Consider the following 18,556-nt stretch of genomic DNA (forward strand, 5'->3'; position numbering starts at 1 on the left):
TAAGCAAGGTGCTTGGCGGCTGTAATAGATAACAGAGGTGTTCCACGTAAACTTTACTATACTATAAATCATATATTTTTTGCAAATATACGAACCGATTCGTCTTGGCACAATTAATCAAAACTAACTTAGCGGGCCATTATAATAACTAGATCTAAGAGGGGCAGTATTGTTAGTAATGGGGAATAGTTGTCCTATTGCTAATAATGAACCATATAAGATCAATCAGGAAACCATTGTTGTTAATTCATAATGAATTCACCACAACGAGCCAACTACCCTGGTGCCCTGCAATCGTATACCGTTAGCGCAGGCGGGAGCGCAATTTCGTTATCATCCATAAGAACACTAGTTTCTTATGTATAAAACCAAACAGCAATTATTATGAATACCAGCACTCAGAATCATAGTAATAAAATAATACAATAGTTTAAATAATAGACATACGATACTAGTGTATTGTGAGCAATGAAAACAAATATATTCATTACAACACAATTACCGCGACATCCGTGTCGGGATCACCCATCGGTTCCATCTCGATATCCGTCATACGATAGGGCTCATCGACTCCTGCGCACGTCACGGCGCATCTCTATGAGCCGCTCCAGAGTAGTGTGCGAACACGCGACCTGTGTGCGTGGGCGGTGCGCACGCGCTACACTGGAGTATTTACACCGGCGCCCCCTACCACCGCGAGCACTCATGCGCCGCGCGACCTACCGACCACACGTGTCACCAGTGACCGTCGCGGTGACCCCGGGACACCACTACCCAACCACACATGACACAGACCGCACGCGTCCCCAACATGTGCCAGTGATTGGACAGCAGTGAAAAAAAAACTATAGTGAAGTGACATTCCCCGTGTGATGTGCTGAAGATAAGGTGACGAGCAGTGATTAAAAGTTTTCAGCCGCAGCTTCCGCTTATCAGAAAATGTAAGATTCGTTCACGAAATAGCTAATATTTAACATGTCAGTTATGCGTATGCGACGACAATCAGTCCTAGACGGGTCCCCGACCCAGATCTCACGGGGTAGACGCCGGCGCAGCAAGCATGTGACTCCAGAAACAATACGACTATCACGACACAATATTAAAGTCGGTTTCACAGCCTTCGACAGAAAACCTCAATGACGCGACGCGAAACATCTGTGTGAATATACAAACAAAAGTTTCAGTAAATTGCAATGTACTTACAACGTACACTCAAAATAATTATTGCTTAACCATACAAAAATGTGCTTGTAATCGTATTCGTGTTTGGAGCAATATTATTTACTTATATCGCAAGTTCGCATATAAAAACCAAATGTAAAGCGAATGGTATCGATTTGTGCAAATACAATCTTTGTTTATTTAAATAATAAATATTACGGCCTACTCAATAAAATCGGTTAAAACAAATCATTTTCCTGGAAAGCGTAGGACTTTATGAATGGATTGGTAAGACATAATTATAGTTGCTTTACTCATAATGCGTACTCGGGCATTTATAAACATGGCAACCTGCCGAATGCAATTGCGATAAACACATAAAAATCACTATTAGAAATGACGATTAGTTCAGCTGTTATTAATAAGTTCATATGGAAAAATAACGATATAAAACAAATTTCATGAATACATTCAGTACAAACATACGTGCACATCTGATTCCTCTAAAACAAACGTAATAATACAATTAAAGTTTGCAAGCCAAAACCACAGCAATAATCGTATAGTACTCGCAATCATAACTACTGCATACAAATATGAGAACCGAGTTCGCAATTAATTCCTTCTGTGCAACATTAGTGTAGATGCTTATGAAACCGCGATTGAGAGATGCATATTTGGTTGTATTACTCACAAACAATAGCTATTCTTCATACGACACCTGTACTCACATTTGTTTTGGAAAATCCGATAAAAACAATAGTTATTTTAAAGATAACAGAACTAAAAAAACCGAGATCTTGAATACGTGAGTGAATTGTTTATGAGTAACGCGTCAATGCTACGTGATTATAATTAACAAAAACCAGGTAATAATGCGATATTATATCACGTTCCATAGCTAATTTCAAAGGAAGTTGAATAAAACTGCAATAATGTCGTTTCTATTATAACATACGATTCGCGTCGATTCTTGTTATAAAAATAAATCACCTTCCCAAAAGGTCAGTATTGAATTTCTCAGTTTAATATTGTAAATCGCGACCATTATAATATAATATCGCGACGTCTCTATTTCTTTATATGATTATTACAAGCTATTGTTTATTAAATTTGCTCCGTTTGTATATCTTGCCCGTACATTAAAAATTCGTAAACCAACTGCTGAAATTGCATTAAAATTCGATAACCTATGTAACTTTTGTAACAATGATACCATAAAGCTAATTATAATTCAACGGAAGGTGGTTATAGGAACATTGTAATAAAACAATAGAACCCTCTAAAATTAGAACTACCATATTAGAGTAGAATAATTTGTTTGTCTCAATAAACATAAGGCTGACAAACATTGACCAGATTTGATCACAGAACAAGGTCACAACTAATTAAAAAAATATTTTTTATTAAAAAATGTATATCAAATATATATAATAGAAAGAACAAGTGAATGAACCAATCATTTTGGCATAGTTAAAACAATACGCTTTAGAAAAATAATTGCAAATTTTGGTAATCCACTCTTAAAATTTTAATTTAAAGTGTAGGTCCAAACATTTGAAATATACGCGTTAATATCACTATTGTATTACGTGTACAAATTAAAGTTAATACTGTATATCGAATGGCTTACTTCCTTATATCATTTAAATATAATACTCGCCTGTAAAGCACAAATTGATGCCTTCCGACGGATAGGTATAAAATTGAAGCCAATGAAAGTGGCGTACAGTTACAAGTGTCTTTGAAAGTAGCACCAACGCGTTCTTGCCATGCAGTGTGACATAACTCGGTAAATAAATACATAGACATGCAATGATGTGTACACCGTAGCTGATGAGGTATTAATGGTCCCAAACAGTTAATTATTAACAGCTTAACTTCTTGCGATGTCGAAACTAAAAGCCCTATATTTTAATCCAATTCAGCGCACGCTACCGTATATGATAATAAAAAGTAGGTAAACTAAATAACTTAGCAAAGAATCTAGCGATAAAAATTTTTTGAACAATTGAACGAATTATTGACAACATTATATTAGTAAAATAATTATTAAAAAAAAAAATTAGGATACTCATGATCCATATTATGTTAGTAAACTACTTTCTAGCTAGTTGCTAAAAATTAATGTTTATACAAGTCATATTAATTATTTTAGTATCTAATTGTCTTTGTTGCGTAACTTATAATTGTCTTTCAATGTTATCATTACATGTCGCTACCAACTTAACCTCTAATCTCACCTTATCGAATATTATTTTCAGGCTTACTTCGTTAGTAACTTATCCAATTTCGTTAGCATCCATCTCAACATACTCATTAGAGGGTATCATTTGGTACTGAAATAATTTACACTTACCATTGTTACTGTTTGCAACGTGGGAAAAACATATAAATTCAATTAAAATGCGGACATACAAAACCGACAATTCTACATTTCAGTTTCCGTGAGTAAAGTTAAATGCATTAAAAATTTTATCAACAATAACGTTAGATTACAATCTCGCATAACAAGTTTGCAGCCACACAAATACCAATACGAAACTGGTCAACCTTGGTGAACTGTTTTGTATACAAAAGTACGTGCTCTATAAGAAAGTTATATAGAAATTGTTCAACTGCTTAAATATCGCATCAAATCTGCATAAGAAAGTTAAATAAACTGTACGTGGTATAATTAATGGCTTTTTTAAAATAATAATTACTGGATTAATTCCTTGCTCAGATATCGTCATCATTTCAGTTCTCAACAGTTTCACTCCACAGTATCCTTATGCCTCTCAGACACGCTCAAATATTTTTGTGTTAATTGTTAAGTCATCGTACAATCCTTACCTTTACCTCGCTTGCTCTCTTTACTTCAATTTGGGACATCCGTTCTACTCCGCGGTGAGTTAATAAATAATATCGTTAGCATATTAGCCTTTTTATTATAATAAAAATACTATTCGCGTCAATTCACTTATAAGCTTCGTGGTAAGTGACAGTTAAATCCAAAGATTTTTGTAAATTCTAACAAGCAGGAAAATTGCATTAGTTCAATAAGCAACTTGTAGTTTCATTAATATTTAGTGGTACAGTTGTCCAAATTATTGACATGTACAAATTTATACAAGGCTTATTCATTCGACATGCAAAACAACCACATATCATGTTAACATAAAAGCACGCGACCAAAATTCTTTATCTCAATGACAATCATTTACTGTCACTTAATTGATATGATCGACATACTTTTGATAACTTGCCATTAAACAATAAAACATAATCACGATATAACTATTAGCGTTATAGTTCATAATAAAATTAACACAGTTGAATGGTAATTGTCATTTTGACTGATGGATTAGATGTAAATGTATTTAAATTACCTATATTAAAACTGCCATGCATGAGACAAATTATAAAACGACACGTAGTAATAGACGTACATATGTAATTGTAACAATTAGACTAAGGTCGTTAACAATCTGTTTTTCTGCGTGTACAAATGAATACTTTTTTATAATAATAAAATTGAAATAATGTTTACTGACCAATACGTTAGGCAGTTGAACTTAAACAAGAATAAGATATACCGATGTTTATACACAAAGCAACCTTAACTTTGTCAAGATTTACTGACTTAGACAAACACAACTGTGGCACTAGGTCAGGAATATTAATTCCCAATTTACTACTAAATCTAACATGTTATCATTAATGTAGCCTTGCTCCAATTTATCCAAATTTCTGATAAAATTCAAAATTACGGCGGCCAAACACCGATCAAAATACGTCATGAAAATAAAGGCTTTACACTACTGCAATTACTTAAAAACACATTTCCATTTATCTTGGACATTAAGATGATTTACATCTGATGATAATATAAACACGGTTACGTCACCGGCTCCGGCGAACGTCAACAAAAAAACATATCCGGCTCAAACTCATGTGGACGTTATCAAAAAAAACGAACGCTCAATTCTAATCGAGAACATTGTCTACTTTTATAACATATTCTGTGAAAACTAGAGAGTAGAGAACAATGTGTATGCACAATTTGTTTTTGGTGTGTAGCAACACGGTTGTCGCACGTTTGTTGTGTTAAACAATAGGCGCGCTCCCAGCAATTAGTTGCGCTCGCGCATCGAAGTCTACGACAAGGCACTAATCACCGAGTCAAACGTCACTCATCATAACCGACCCTTTGTCGCAGCACATAGGCATAACTACTTACAGTAAATAACATTTCACCTTGAGAATAATTGCTTTAAACGATAATCTGATAGTTAAACGGTTAGTGTAACTGACCAAATTACAAAACGCGTTATTAAAATATGCAGCTTTTCCTCGCACGACTCAGAGCGAAGGACTCGAGCGCAATCTAAGGTTGCCTATTATACGCCACGCTCCGAAAAACACCAAAAGGTAACAGCAGAATAGCGGAAAAATTTTGAAACTTGTTGCACAAGGTGCGCTCATATTAAACAATACAGAACTAACTAATAGCACCGATTATCAATATGGAATCAGTTAATTGATGTTTACTTCATACGGCTCCGATAGGAACGCGGATAAATACCGCCCGGCGTACGAGTACCCAAATAGTAAACATACTTACCAAGAGAAACTTCAAATGTAACTTACCTGTAACAAAAAAATAATATTTTAGATTGTTCAATTAAAATTATCTTGATCAACATAATATCATCTTATATGTATATATATGTTGCATTAGTTTAGAACAAATTGGAAAAGAGTTCACAAGTCAACGAGCACCACGTACGCGTACTTTTACGAATATTTGTATCATTATGAAAATCACGAAAATTCCAAGATGCTGTAATAGCAATTACGGTTGGACGACATGAGAACAGGCATTACACGGCCGATTACGTAGTTACAATAAAGCTGGATAGGACGGTGACGTTACGAAACAAAGAGCAAGAAAGTCACCAACAAAGAAAGGAAAGCGCGCTCATAACAAAAGCGTATCACGCGTTTTAACTGCTCCTACGAAAATCCCATCTAAGATAATAGCGAGATTAGAAGAAATAATAATCTCAATTGTTTCTTAATGAGTGTGATGGACTTTTAAAGAATAGTTTTTGTAATGGCTGTTCTATTTTAGGTATCTAATAGACTACAAGGTCCATAAAAGGAGGCGATGTTTTATACCTTTTTAGTAAAATGCTTAATGGTATTTTTTAAAGAAACAAAACGTTATAAGGAAGTTTGATATTTAATTAGTGTGAAGGTAATCAACTTTTCAAGGGTGAGACATAATTTCATTGTACTCATAAATTGGAATTCATATAAAAATCTGAGTGTATATTATGAATTATGAACGATAAGAGATTGATTATGGTCATGTATCTCTAGATATGCTTACCCAACCCAACGCTAGGCAAAACGTTAACCTTGAAAGTTACAAAGGTACTGTATCGTGCCATAAATCATAAATCTGCCAACAATAGAGCACATGACAGAACACGTAGTAGAAATAGTTTGAAATATTTCACCGCGAATGGCCCCGAGTCGGCGCGTGCGCACTCCACGACCGTAGCCAGTCACGACTAGAAGAATCAGATCATTTTTTTTATATGGTGACCTTAAAATAACACAGACAACAATGCAATTTGCTACTTTAGCCATTGAAGTGATATTTTAGGGGAAATGAAATTTTAATCGTAAGAGAGCATGAAGCCTGAAATCATTTTAGAGAAAGAATGCAGTATTAAGTAATAAACAATATTCAATAATAAAATAATATGACTACACGTTGTTAGCAAGCTTACGCATCTTCCTTTGTTTGGTCAAGTCCTCTAAGTATTAATTACTAGTATAGTAAATTCATTAACTTAATGTTTAAAATATGGCATTCTATAATAATTTAATTTTCAAAAAGTGATATAAATTCTCAAATTGGTGAAGTGGTTTCAGACTTTATTTTCCTCATAATAAATTCCACTCTCTTCATATGTGTATCGCTTAAGTGTATTTCTAGATGACTACATATAATTTTCTGAAAACATTTTTATTACATTGCGCATACATTATCAAGATACAATATCTTGATAATGTAAGCATAATGTAATTTTAATATGATGTAATTTAAACTTAATTGCAGAAAACTGAAAGAATTAAACATTATATGAAATTTCAAATTCTTTATTTATAAAGGTAACAAAAGTATTAAAATACATTCTAAGACTTTCCTTACCTTCACAAATAAAGAATTTTAATATAAAATTTCAAAATACTAATATTTTAAAGTGTTCACTAATACAAAATCTTAAATATGAACTCGATTCAAGGACACCAAGTACAACATAAAGCGACATTCATTTACGCAAAGTAAATGCTTTATTACTGAAAAATATTATGCTAGATAATCTAAATTAGTACTAACAAGATATGAATGCGTTTTATAAAAGAATTCCCACAAAGACAATACAAGGTTAAACCGTAATGGGGACCTTAACAACATTGAATTTTATTTGTAACGAGCGCGGATTTCTAAGGAGTAAGTTAGTATTTGTTACGTTGTCGTATGACATAACAAGATGAGCCGGTGCATAGTGTAAACAGGTTCGAGATGGACTCGCCTTGGCCGCGACTAATGCTAGCTAGTCGCTATGTGCAAATCCATGACACGATTAGCATCTCTGAGATCCAATGAAAATGTCAGCGAAGCGTCAGTATTTATGGTCATAGACACAGCCCTTTTAGATGCACGTTTAAATGTTATTATAAATACTGTAATCCATACTTAAAATGTTCTTTACCAAAGTACTGAAAAAATAACTAAGTATAGAATACGAAATTTTGACATTGGCTTATATAACGTAGTCTTCCTCTTAGAATGGATATTTGAAAATTTCATTTTTATGACACAACGCACGTAAAGCAGTGGTCAATAGCTAGTCATCGTGTATTACAATTCATGTTTTAGCACTTACAAAATGTTTACAGTCTACATCTGCCTGCATGTTTATATAAATATGTATGTATTTACTCATTAATATTTTATATGAACGTGAAATCTGAAAGCCATCTGTTGTATAGCAATATTCAAATCATTTTTACAATTATATCCAAGCTTGTTCATTATTAACGTTAAGTTGTAAATCATTATTAATGAATTAAGTTGCGCAAGGCGTCTTTTTTAAATTAATAAGTACAGATAGACAATGCATTGATACCATTAAATCTGATATAAACAAAAGAATAGATATGAAAGACGATGGAAGTTATATTTAGTAAAGGCTTTGGTAATGAGGCCGTAAATAAATCAGAGCGGCACGCGCGCGATGCGTCTGCGCATCGTTAGGGTTCTCACAAAGATAATTATCATAATGTTACTAGCGACTACATTATCTTTTAGACGTCTTTGAATTTAAGTAAAATGATTTAATCGAGTCATGACCTAAGATAAGCGTTCACATTTACATTCCCATTTATATTGAACTAAGGCTAACAGTTATCTAAAACTATATTCAACACAAACTCCTTAGGGCAATTATATTAGAACAATCAAAGAAATATTTATGTACTGCGTATTTAATTCAGCGGAAACAATTGATTCTCAATGCGTTACGAGCACGATTAAAAATTTATTTTATATTCGAGACAACCCTGACACCGCTAATGATACCACTGCGCACACTCCATTACTCTTTAGATCTGGTAACCATTTTAGAGCTCCAGATTAATAATGATAAATGTAAGTTCGTGCCACGTGCCATTTGGGCGATATTCCTCGGATTTTAACTAACGCGACGTAAGGACGGCGGGCATAATAGTACAATTTGCGTCGCTCGGGGGTCCCAATGCCACAGTTAGCGGCGATTCGATGCAGTTACGAAAGCCGGCGAATAAGGCGACAAACTCGCTTAACATACGCTCATGTTCCTATTGATCGACGATTGAACTCATTCTTGTTACATTGCGCAATTTCAACGTTTATGTCGACTGTGTTACAAGTGCACGGATATTAAGTACTAGTTAAGAAATACTATGTCTATAACTTATAACTATCGCTCGGGTTGCGGTAGGCTGTAATAAATAAACATAGCTACGTTTTCCGTCGTTCCGCAAACTCAAGGAGATCAATGTATGCAATTACTAGCAGCAGGTGTATTAGGCCTTATTTTCTTGTTGACTTATCTACGTAATTATATAAATAACTCTCGTGGTGTGTCAGTCTGTCGGATCTGAGATCAAGGAAATGAAGATAATATTTATTTTAACTAAATTTGTTTTACAGCGGAGAAAAACAAATAAAGTCGAAACTTTATTTTTAATTACATTGAAATCAAGCTTGAAAAAAAATATTTTAGTTTGGAAAGCGTAAAATATCTTATCTATCGAAACAGCATATCCTGTTGGTTCGTCTTACAAAGGCCGATGGAAAGTTGTACCCGCTGTGGACCGAGTACTGAATACAAATGATCAACAATGCATCACTCGGGCGCATTTCCCAACATGGCGCGTCTGAGTGAAATGAGACCGCAAAGAAAGCTTACGACATATTCGAATTCCGAATCTCGAATTGTTTTTTTTTTTTATTGTAAGCGAAGCGTGGTGCGCGCGACCACAAGGCTGTCCAGCATTGTTAAAACCGTAAGCGCGGACCACCATGACACTCCCAAGCCGTTGTTGGTAAATCATTCACGTTTTGTTGACCGCAAAAAATCGAGCACCTTGCGGCTGCAAGGCCGCTCACGCTTGTCTTAGTTTTACATTGCTCATGTCATATAATTACAACAATGGTCGCAACTAAATGAAGCCGATTCCGCGGCAACATTACCGCGAAGGCGAACATGTTACAAACGAAAGGATGAGTCGAACAAATGTCAATGCATAGCAACCACTTGAGGTCGGCATGCAACAAAATCCTTGCAGCGTTAATGCAATTGCATTTATATAAATATATTGCTTGATCAAATTAATAGTTATTGATTTCCGAAATTGAAACAACTGATTATGCAAACCGTTTCTTAATGAGTGCCGCCATCAAACGCCGAAACGATTAAATCAAGGTTATTTATAAAATTATACGCTATTGTCATCGAAGAATTAATATGACGCCGGATACATTTTTTACAAAAAATTTTAATATATAATTGTAAAATAATGAGCGTGACCGCTTGAATGATAATGTTTCTTGACAATTTAGCAGAGGAAATTTAGTTCGATCACGATAATATGACATACGCTAAGAAATTATTTAATAATAATAGGTTATTTTATACAGAAACCTATCAATAATAATTTTACTTTAATTTATGAAGGTCATAAGCTACATTCTAAAGTAATATTTTTACATATAAAATTTCATGCACAGACAATCAATCTTATAGTTTTGATTAATAATACGAAGACACCTAGCATATATTTGGTAAGGATTAAGTGTAACTATATTATATTTGGAACAGTTGTGTTATCGTGCAAAAGCAACAATCTTTTACTACGGATAATTTCAGAATATGTACTTACTATTTATAGTAAAATTATCACAAGTTTAGAAACATCTATACAATATTAATGGAGAGTAAAATTACATCAAGTTAGCGTATGCGTATATTATGATGTCTGTATACTCAAGTGGACATCAAAATAAGTCATCACATTAACAGAGTAATAAGTTAATGTAATAGAAATGCAACCGATATACTATAAATGTACACAAAAGCAAAAATTATATTTTATTTACACGTTTCGTTTTCGTTAACCCAATAATTAAATAATCCCGTGTATAGACAACTTTAGTTCTACTGATCTGGTACACTTTCAGTGCGCAGCATACAACAATTACAAGTTGGTACAGTTTACCGAAGGCGAAATCGAACTAGTCAGGCGACCGTGCCTTTCACGAGCCCTGGCACGCCCACCCGGCCAGCGGCGCCCTCGTCTACCAGTCCCAGTTTACCTACTCCTATTATTAGGCCGCTAGACACAGCAGGCTTGCGACGCTTTCAACGCTATACACCCCAATTTTCGTCACCGCTTATTATAATCTTTCTTTCAACTAGACACAGCATTTTATCACATCCCACCCACATCACTTAAAACATTAAAGCGCATATTGTCTGAAAGAAACACGATTATTCACACCCAACAGAAGTCTTCGTGACTAACGAGAGATTGCGTTACGATTCTCGTGCCGATTGAAATTGAAAAAATGCCCCATTATTGTTTCAAAACTGATTTCTATGTGGTTAAACCTCAACTCGGCTAATGAACATTCCATTTAAGGCTGTAAACTCCACGAACAATGAGGCCCTTGTCGATGAAACTAGAATACGAAGACACTTGAATTAAGCATGACAGTTCGATTTTTTTCGTATTTAGGCTTCGCGGCCTTCCTGTCTCGCGGGCATTATTCGCCATTCAATTTCCAATTAAACGCTTGATTCTCAATGCCAGCGGGTCGGAGGTGGTCGCTGTGTGAAACTTGATAAAAGGCTGGTGGTAGCACGCGGCACGTCAGTGTCCAAATCACTGGCCACCGCTTTTGTCTCCGTCGCGCCTTTCACTCCGACCGCTCATGTACGACGACGGTGCGCCATTCGATAATAAAGAAACCCCTACTTAGATAAGTTCGCTAATTTATACTTTAGAGTAAATAGGATAGTGGAGTCGCAACACAATTTAATAAATCATGTTTTCTAAACTTTCAGATGGTGAGAGGGGCGGCGTTGGCGCTCGTGCTAGCGCTGGCATGGGCGTGCGAGGCACACGCCAGTGTCTTGGTGCCCACCTACGTGCGGCCGCCTGACTCGTTCGTGCGCGATCAGCGCAGCTACGCCCCGCCGACGGATATCGACCCTGCTGAATCTCAGCGCACGATCAAGCGGCTTATTGGCGGACATATGAAAAACAAGGACTACAGTAGCGCGAAGAATTCCATTTCATTAAACGACAAAAGTGAAACTGGTAAATTCGTAAGCGCGATTGCGCCGGACCAGTCAGGCGGCACCGTAGGATGGAACCAAGGCATCTGGGATGACGGCATGCTCATGTCCAGCGCCGGAGAGGGAAAGGAAGCTGTAAAAATTAAGGAAGATGAGGAGGACAAAAAGACACTGTCAGATCAGGTGGCAGAAGGAAAATATGGTCTCATACAGAATGAAATATTTGCAAAAACGCCAAAACGGCCAGGAATAATAAGTTATGAGCCCAATTCAGAAACGAGAACAAAGGATAACCTTCAAAATTTAGGAGGTCTAAATAAAGATGAAATATGGCTCGCAGAGGATCATTTGTTAGTTTTGAAAGGAGGCTCTTTCCCAGAACGAACTAAAGAAAATGATAATAGACCATGGCCACCGATTGACAACTACGAGGCGCCTAGAAGGCAAGTAAAACTACCACAGAAACCCAAAGTGCCTCCGCCCTTTCCGGTACAACTCTCCGACAACGGACCGCTCGTCTTCCTTACGCCAAACGGTAGCGTCCCTGCGGGCTTTTTCCCTCCCTACTCTGCAGGAGAGGGCGAAGGCCCTCTACCTCCTCCGCCATTCCCATTCCCACAAGGAGCGCCCTATCCCCCGGGTGACTATCAGGGAAACTCTACTGCCGGGGGAGCGCCGTTGCCAATTCCTCCGTTCCCATTCCTACCTGGGAATGCGAGCGAAGGAGCATTCCCCTTCCCACCACCCATAAACGGATCTTTTCCAGAAGGCTTTCCTCCGGGCGCAGTGTTTCTACCACCACCGAGCAACCAATCAGACCTGTACGACGAAGACGACCCTTCGATCTACTATCCGCCGCCTTACAATTTTTCTTACCGCGCCGATTACAATAACAGCGTACCAGCTGGACCATTAGTACCTGGTATAATATTACCACCACCGCCAGATTTCTTTGCTCCAATTGAAGAGCAATCAACTACAAAGTCAATAACTACAAGTACACCATCAACAACATACTCCCGGCCGAAACCAACTACGAAAGTACCTGGTTTAGTGAATCGCTATAAATATAAGACAAGGCCACCAACGAGCACGACATCAGAACCTACCAGAACCACCGAAATACTAAGTACGATAACTACACCGGCACCAATTGAAATAGTAACATATCCAAAGATAAGAAAACCTCAAAGAATACCTTCAAGAGCTCCTATACGAGTTCAAAATCTTCCAGACGATGTCACTACACGACCAAAAACAGATAAACCTGTTTATAAAACAAGAACAAAACCAACGTCTAAACCACTATCAGTTTCAGTAATTTATGACTACCCAGAACCTATTTATGATACAAAAATACCTACAACATCTGAAAAACCCTATATAATATATAATGTACAGGAAAAGACACCCAACATAATTATTGATGATGTAGTAACATCAACTCCAGTGCCATTAAGAGCATACTATTCTAATGCGGATAATGAAGTGCCTACGACTAAATTACAGCCGGTGTATAATCAAAAACCTAAAGAAAATCCATTAGCTTCTTTCTACTTCTACGATGAACAGCCAAAGACCTCACCATCACCTGCAACATTTTTCGATGGCAAGAATTATTATAAAACACTACCGGTCAGCCAAACACCGTTTACGCAACAAAACATTAATCCTCAGTCCGGTTTCACACCAACGGTTGATGTTTCATACGGAGCGATTGATCAAACAGATGCTCTATTCTTGTGGCCACAAAAACAAGGACCACGAACACTCACACAAGAGTACTTTAGTGTACAAAAACCGAGACATCAAGCGGTTTACGTTCAACAACCGAAGCAACGACCAGACCAATTCTACCAGCAAATAGCTGATATTCAACAAACGATAGATTTATTCACGACAAAGAGACCTAAGGCGCATTCGCATAGACCACACGGACACAAGCCTAAAGCCATAACGTCCAGACCGGTATATCAATTCAGTTATCAAACTAAACCAAGACCAGAACAATTGACTTTCCGTGCACCTAAACTGGATCCTGAACCATTCAGACCAATGGTGAGTTACAGCAAACCTTTTAATTTCGGTAACGAATTCAATAGTATCACTCCATCGGTGTCACCGGGATATCAGCAACAGTACTTAATAGAAAACATAGTTACTACAGAAAACCCAATAGCGACTAGATACTATCCTAAAACGAAATTACGTGAATCAGATTACAATGCTGCTCTAAACGACAAAGATGTTCGATCTAAGGCTAATAGAAATCACATACCGATACAAAATGACAAGCCAGCATCGGTTCAAGTACAAAACAGACAACCGAGCACTACGGCCAACCCGGTCGAAAGCGGTTATTACACTAAGCAAGATGAGAGGTATTTAGATGATATCACAAAGAACTCATTCGACATATTTGGCAAAAAAATTGAGGACAGCACGCGAGACGTTAATGGTTTAGCGGTAACACCGCCGCTCAATACTGTGAGGACTCCAATTGACAACAATATAAATCTACAATACGAGTACGAGATCGTCGAATCTCAGAGTCCAAACCCACCATCGCTTGACAGAGACACACTTGTGAATGATCGTCTCCCGCGTCCACCGATCAACCCAGACAGCGAACCCGTAATACAGAGACAACAAAATGCAGAGTTAGTCCAGCAAAAACCGCCGTCTTTGATCGACGACACGCTGGTGAACGAGAGACCACCACGGCCAACTATCAACCCGGACAGCGAATTTATCCCTATACCTAATCCGGGATATAGAGCAGCGGAGCAATACAGGGTACAAAATCAAGTACAAAGACCGCAATACACCGGCGAACAGTACGACCTTAATAGGCCCGCGTTGGGTGATGATACGGCGGTTAATTACCGAAGACCGCTACCGCCTATCAACCCAGACGCGGAATGGATATCCCCTGTGAACGCGGCGGGCGAGGGTAGGCCTGGCTCGTTTGTGTCATACCGGCTACCGGGCGAAGGCGCGCACGTGTACTTCTTAACACCACAGGCAGCGCAAGCAGCACAAGCTGCACAAGCCCGCCAAAGGTACCGGCAGCCCGGCTACGGACGGTGAAACCAAAGCTCTAGTCTGAACAGTGAACGCCGCTTTAGCGACGTGCCGTGTAAATATAAAGCGCAAATGTGATGTTTTAAGTGTCCTAAGTAGTGTAACGAACGAAAGACTAGCGGGCGAAGTCCGCATTGCCATAATATTTAAAACACGTGTTTTTATTTAATTATTCTGTAATTTGTTTTTACGTGCGCCAATGTTGTGCAACATAAAGGACGCTGTGTAATCTTGATAAACTATTTATTAATTTATTGTTAAGAGACTGTGGTGCATGCATAATGATAGCTAATTTATTTATGTTAGTATTCTTATGAACTGTCAAGAGTGATGTGATATGTTGTAGTGTAACAATGATAGTGAGCATTGTTATAATATACGCAATAATGAAAACAATTGTTATCTAATTGTTATATAAACAAATTAATGAGAAATCATTGTGATTTTGTATTTTAATAAACGAAGATGATTAATAATAAAACATTAAATTTTGTATAAATAAAATTTGTTTTTGTTCATACCTATAGAGAAATTAGATTAGAATAACATTTATTTCGAAAAACATAAGTAACATTTCATCTATGAGTCTACACTAAGCTATGCCTGTATCGTTGATCGTGGATTCATAGATAGTGAAATAATTTATAGATATATTATGTTAATAAAATAAAATAAAATAATGAACAGCGGTATGAAGCAGGCCACTAAGTATGAATGATGAAACTATTATAAATATCACTGTAACATTTTATACTACGTAAGACATTACTGACGATTAATATTATAAATACGAAAGTTTGTTAGTATAGATGGATGTTTGTTACTCTTACACTCAAAAAGTACTGAAAGAATTTTTATAACTTAAACAGATATGTATAATGGGCGAAATATAATGATAAAAGTCATGTAAGTGCGATGCAGACAAAGTTGTGCGGGTCAGCTAGTTTAATATTAAAAATGTATCATAGTTTGCAAATACGAGATAACATTACAGTATCACAAATGCAATCAATTCTCAACCGTACACAAGGCTGCCGTTTATTCAAGTGGACCGTTATGGCCTTGTGTTAATAGCGAATTATATTACTTGGAAACTCCAAGCAATAGTAACTCACACCAAACTAAAGTATCTAACATATGTACTGTATATATAATAATAATAAAATATATATATGCATTATAAAAAATATAAATAGGAAATTTCATATACATACTATTATATTCGACTAGGATAAATTCCGTCTCAGGAAAAATTACTTATCCAATTTTTATAAAATTTGGCTCATTGCGTTTGGTGAATCTTAAAAAAAGACCGTCTATAATTTGTTTCTTATTTCTTATAATAACAAATGGACAATTCTTTGCCGAATGACTTAATGTTATATAAATTTCTAGTGTAACTATGAAAATATCACGATTGATTCTTGATGAAATATATATCTCTGTTAAAACAAGGTATCGCTTATTAAATAAAATAATGCATATTGGTAAAAACGCAATAACAATCATTATGTATTGTACAGCCGTCAGCATTTACACCGCTCCGCATCCATATAACGCCCACACATACCATTTTCCCTTCAGTACACCAAATACTCACAAGCATCAGTCCACACTAACAATAATCGTGTACTCAATAAATCTAGATGGAAAGCAGCCCGGACTTATCATTTGTTTTTTATAGAAATTTATATACTTTTTTACATGTCTCTTTTATATTAGTGCACCGCCAAAAATCTTTCACCATGGTTGACTGATAATTAACGCCGCAAAGTATTAAATCCGCCATATGTATACTTTATTTTTGTGCATTGAAATTAAATAAATAAATAGAATATATTACCATTAATAGGCATAAAATGTATAAGTATCCAAATATACAAGTACTGCTGTAACCCTATTTAAAATGATGAATTTTATAATTTATAATAGAACATTCACGCCTATCTAACTGACTGATCTGCCCTCTAGATAAGAAAGTAGCCTTTTTATTGTAATTTTATTACTTCCGGGTCTTTTTAGAGTAGTGGGGCATATGCACAATGAATGACTCGGAAAAAAAGGAATTATACAAGGAGCCAGAAACGAAACAGACGAGTTGTCCGCGTGTTTCTGATAGAAGGTGCCTCTATCTAACCTATATCTACTGCTAACCAGCTTGCAATGTAGCAATTTGAAGCGTGAGAATGGCAACGCAATTACAGTGATACTTTTCATGTCTATAAAGCAAAGGTCACTTTTCATCAGGTACAGAATAAATGGAAAGAAAATTGCCAACATAAGATAACAACATAAATTACCTAAATTGCTGACACCTTAAAAACTTCCGATATAAGATTTGTAATTCACGAGCAAGAATCTTGCGTCTTTCTCTTATAATGTTGTTTAGAATTAGATTTTTAAGAATTTTGTATAAATACTATGTACTCACCAGTATCAGGCTCGGTTGTTTGCGGGACGTCTCTGAGGGGCTGCGTATGCAGGCGCAGGTACACTTGGATGGCGACGCGTGCGCACCGGAAGTAAAACGGATGCGACCGTAGCACATCCTCAAGCCGCAGCAGTCCTACGTACGATCGAAGTGTCATCTTCCGCATACAGTACGAGTGGAAGTCAAACTGGTCCTCCATTACTTCGGAGAAGTGCTGTGAATACAATAAAATACATTTCATTACAATACTTAGGCAGACTATGTAAAAAAGTCGCATCTCAGTCTCAGCTATTTCTACTGCCAAGCAGTTTCTTTATAAGCAATGCTTTCGGTTGTATAAAGCTGTAAAATTACAAAAGAGGCATGGCATTTTATTCCTCTGGAATAACAACGCATGAACTGTATCACAGGTCCGTAGGTCTGTATTGGTGTTAATGTACATAGGCGACGGTTACAAATTAGGCTCAGATGGGCCGTCAGCTTGCATGACATTCCATATATAAAAAATATGTCCAAGTCTTAGACAAATTACCTATAGACTGATTGAGTGTTGCATGAGAATGGCACCATATCAAGTAAACATAAAACTATCGACACGTTTGTTGTTAGTACATCAGTGGTAATGGCACTTAATTGAAGGAACGAGCTCAAAGAAAACAATCCGAATTGACCGGTTAAATGTTAAGCCTTGGTAGTCCAAGATAAAGCATAATGCTTTCAGTAAGTATTATTCAGAAAATAAGAAAATATTTTAATACTAGGCTAAAATGAAATTGTTAATGTTGCCAGTACTTAAATGGGGTAATTTACCAAAATCGAAGGTACTTTGTTGTATTTCAGGTATAGGTGGTATTATGAAGTAAAGCTAAGAAAATTATATTAAAAAAAAGTTGTCTAGGACAATTGCAACCCGGCACGACGACGGGGCGTCTGGTATATTATGTATATTTCTTTCTTTCTATACACATTCATATAC

The 18,556-nt window shown here is 36.5% G+C and overlaps 2 protein-coding genes across 2 annotated transcripts in view; one reads left to right on the plus strand and one right to left on the minus strand.

The window, feature by feature from the left end:
* Positions 1–18,556, minus strand: part of LOC131853958 (N-alpha-acetyltransferase 15, NatA auxiliary subunit) — a 104,692-nt gene that overhangs the window by 79,334 nt on the left and 6,802 nt on the right. The window contains exon 10 of the mRNA XM_059205056.1: positions 17,581–17,794. Within this exon, the coding sequence (XP_059061039.1) occupies positions 17,581–17,794 (214 nt within the window). The remainder of the gene's footprint in view (positions 1–17,580; positions 17,795–18,556) is intronic.
* On the plus strand, positions 701–15,624 carry LOC131853957 (uncharacterized). Its single transcript, XM_059205055.1, has 2 exons — positions 701–941; positions 11,832–15,624. Exon 2 carries the CDS (start codon positions 11,832–11,834, stop codon positions 15,153–15,155), a length of 3,324 nt encoding a protein of 1,107 aa, XP_059061038.1. The 5' UTR covers positions 701–941; the 3' UTR covers positions 15,156–15,624.

The sequence above is a fragment of the Achroia grisella genome, unplaced genomic scaffold (assembly GCF_030625045.1).
Source record: "Achroia grisella isolate CSIRO2021 unplaced genomic scaffold, CSIRO_AGI_Agris_v1 utg918, whole genome shotgun sequence".
In the NCBI taxonomy this organism is placed as follows: Eukaryota; Metazoa; Arthropoda; class Insecta; order Lepidoptera; family Pyralidae; genus Achroia; species Achroia grisella.

Excerpts from the sequence above, each read along its gene's own strand:
- LOC131853957 (XM_059205055.1), top strand. The coding sequence starts at position 11,832 with ATGGTGAGAGGGGCGGCGTTGGCGCTCGTGCTAGCGCTGGCATGGGCG.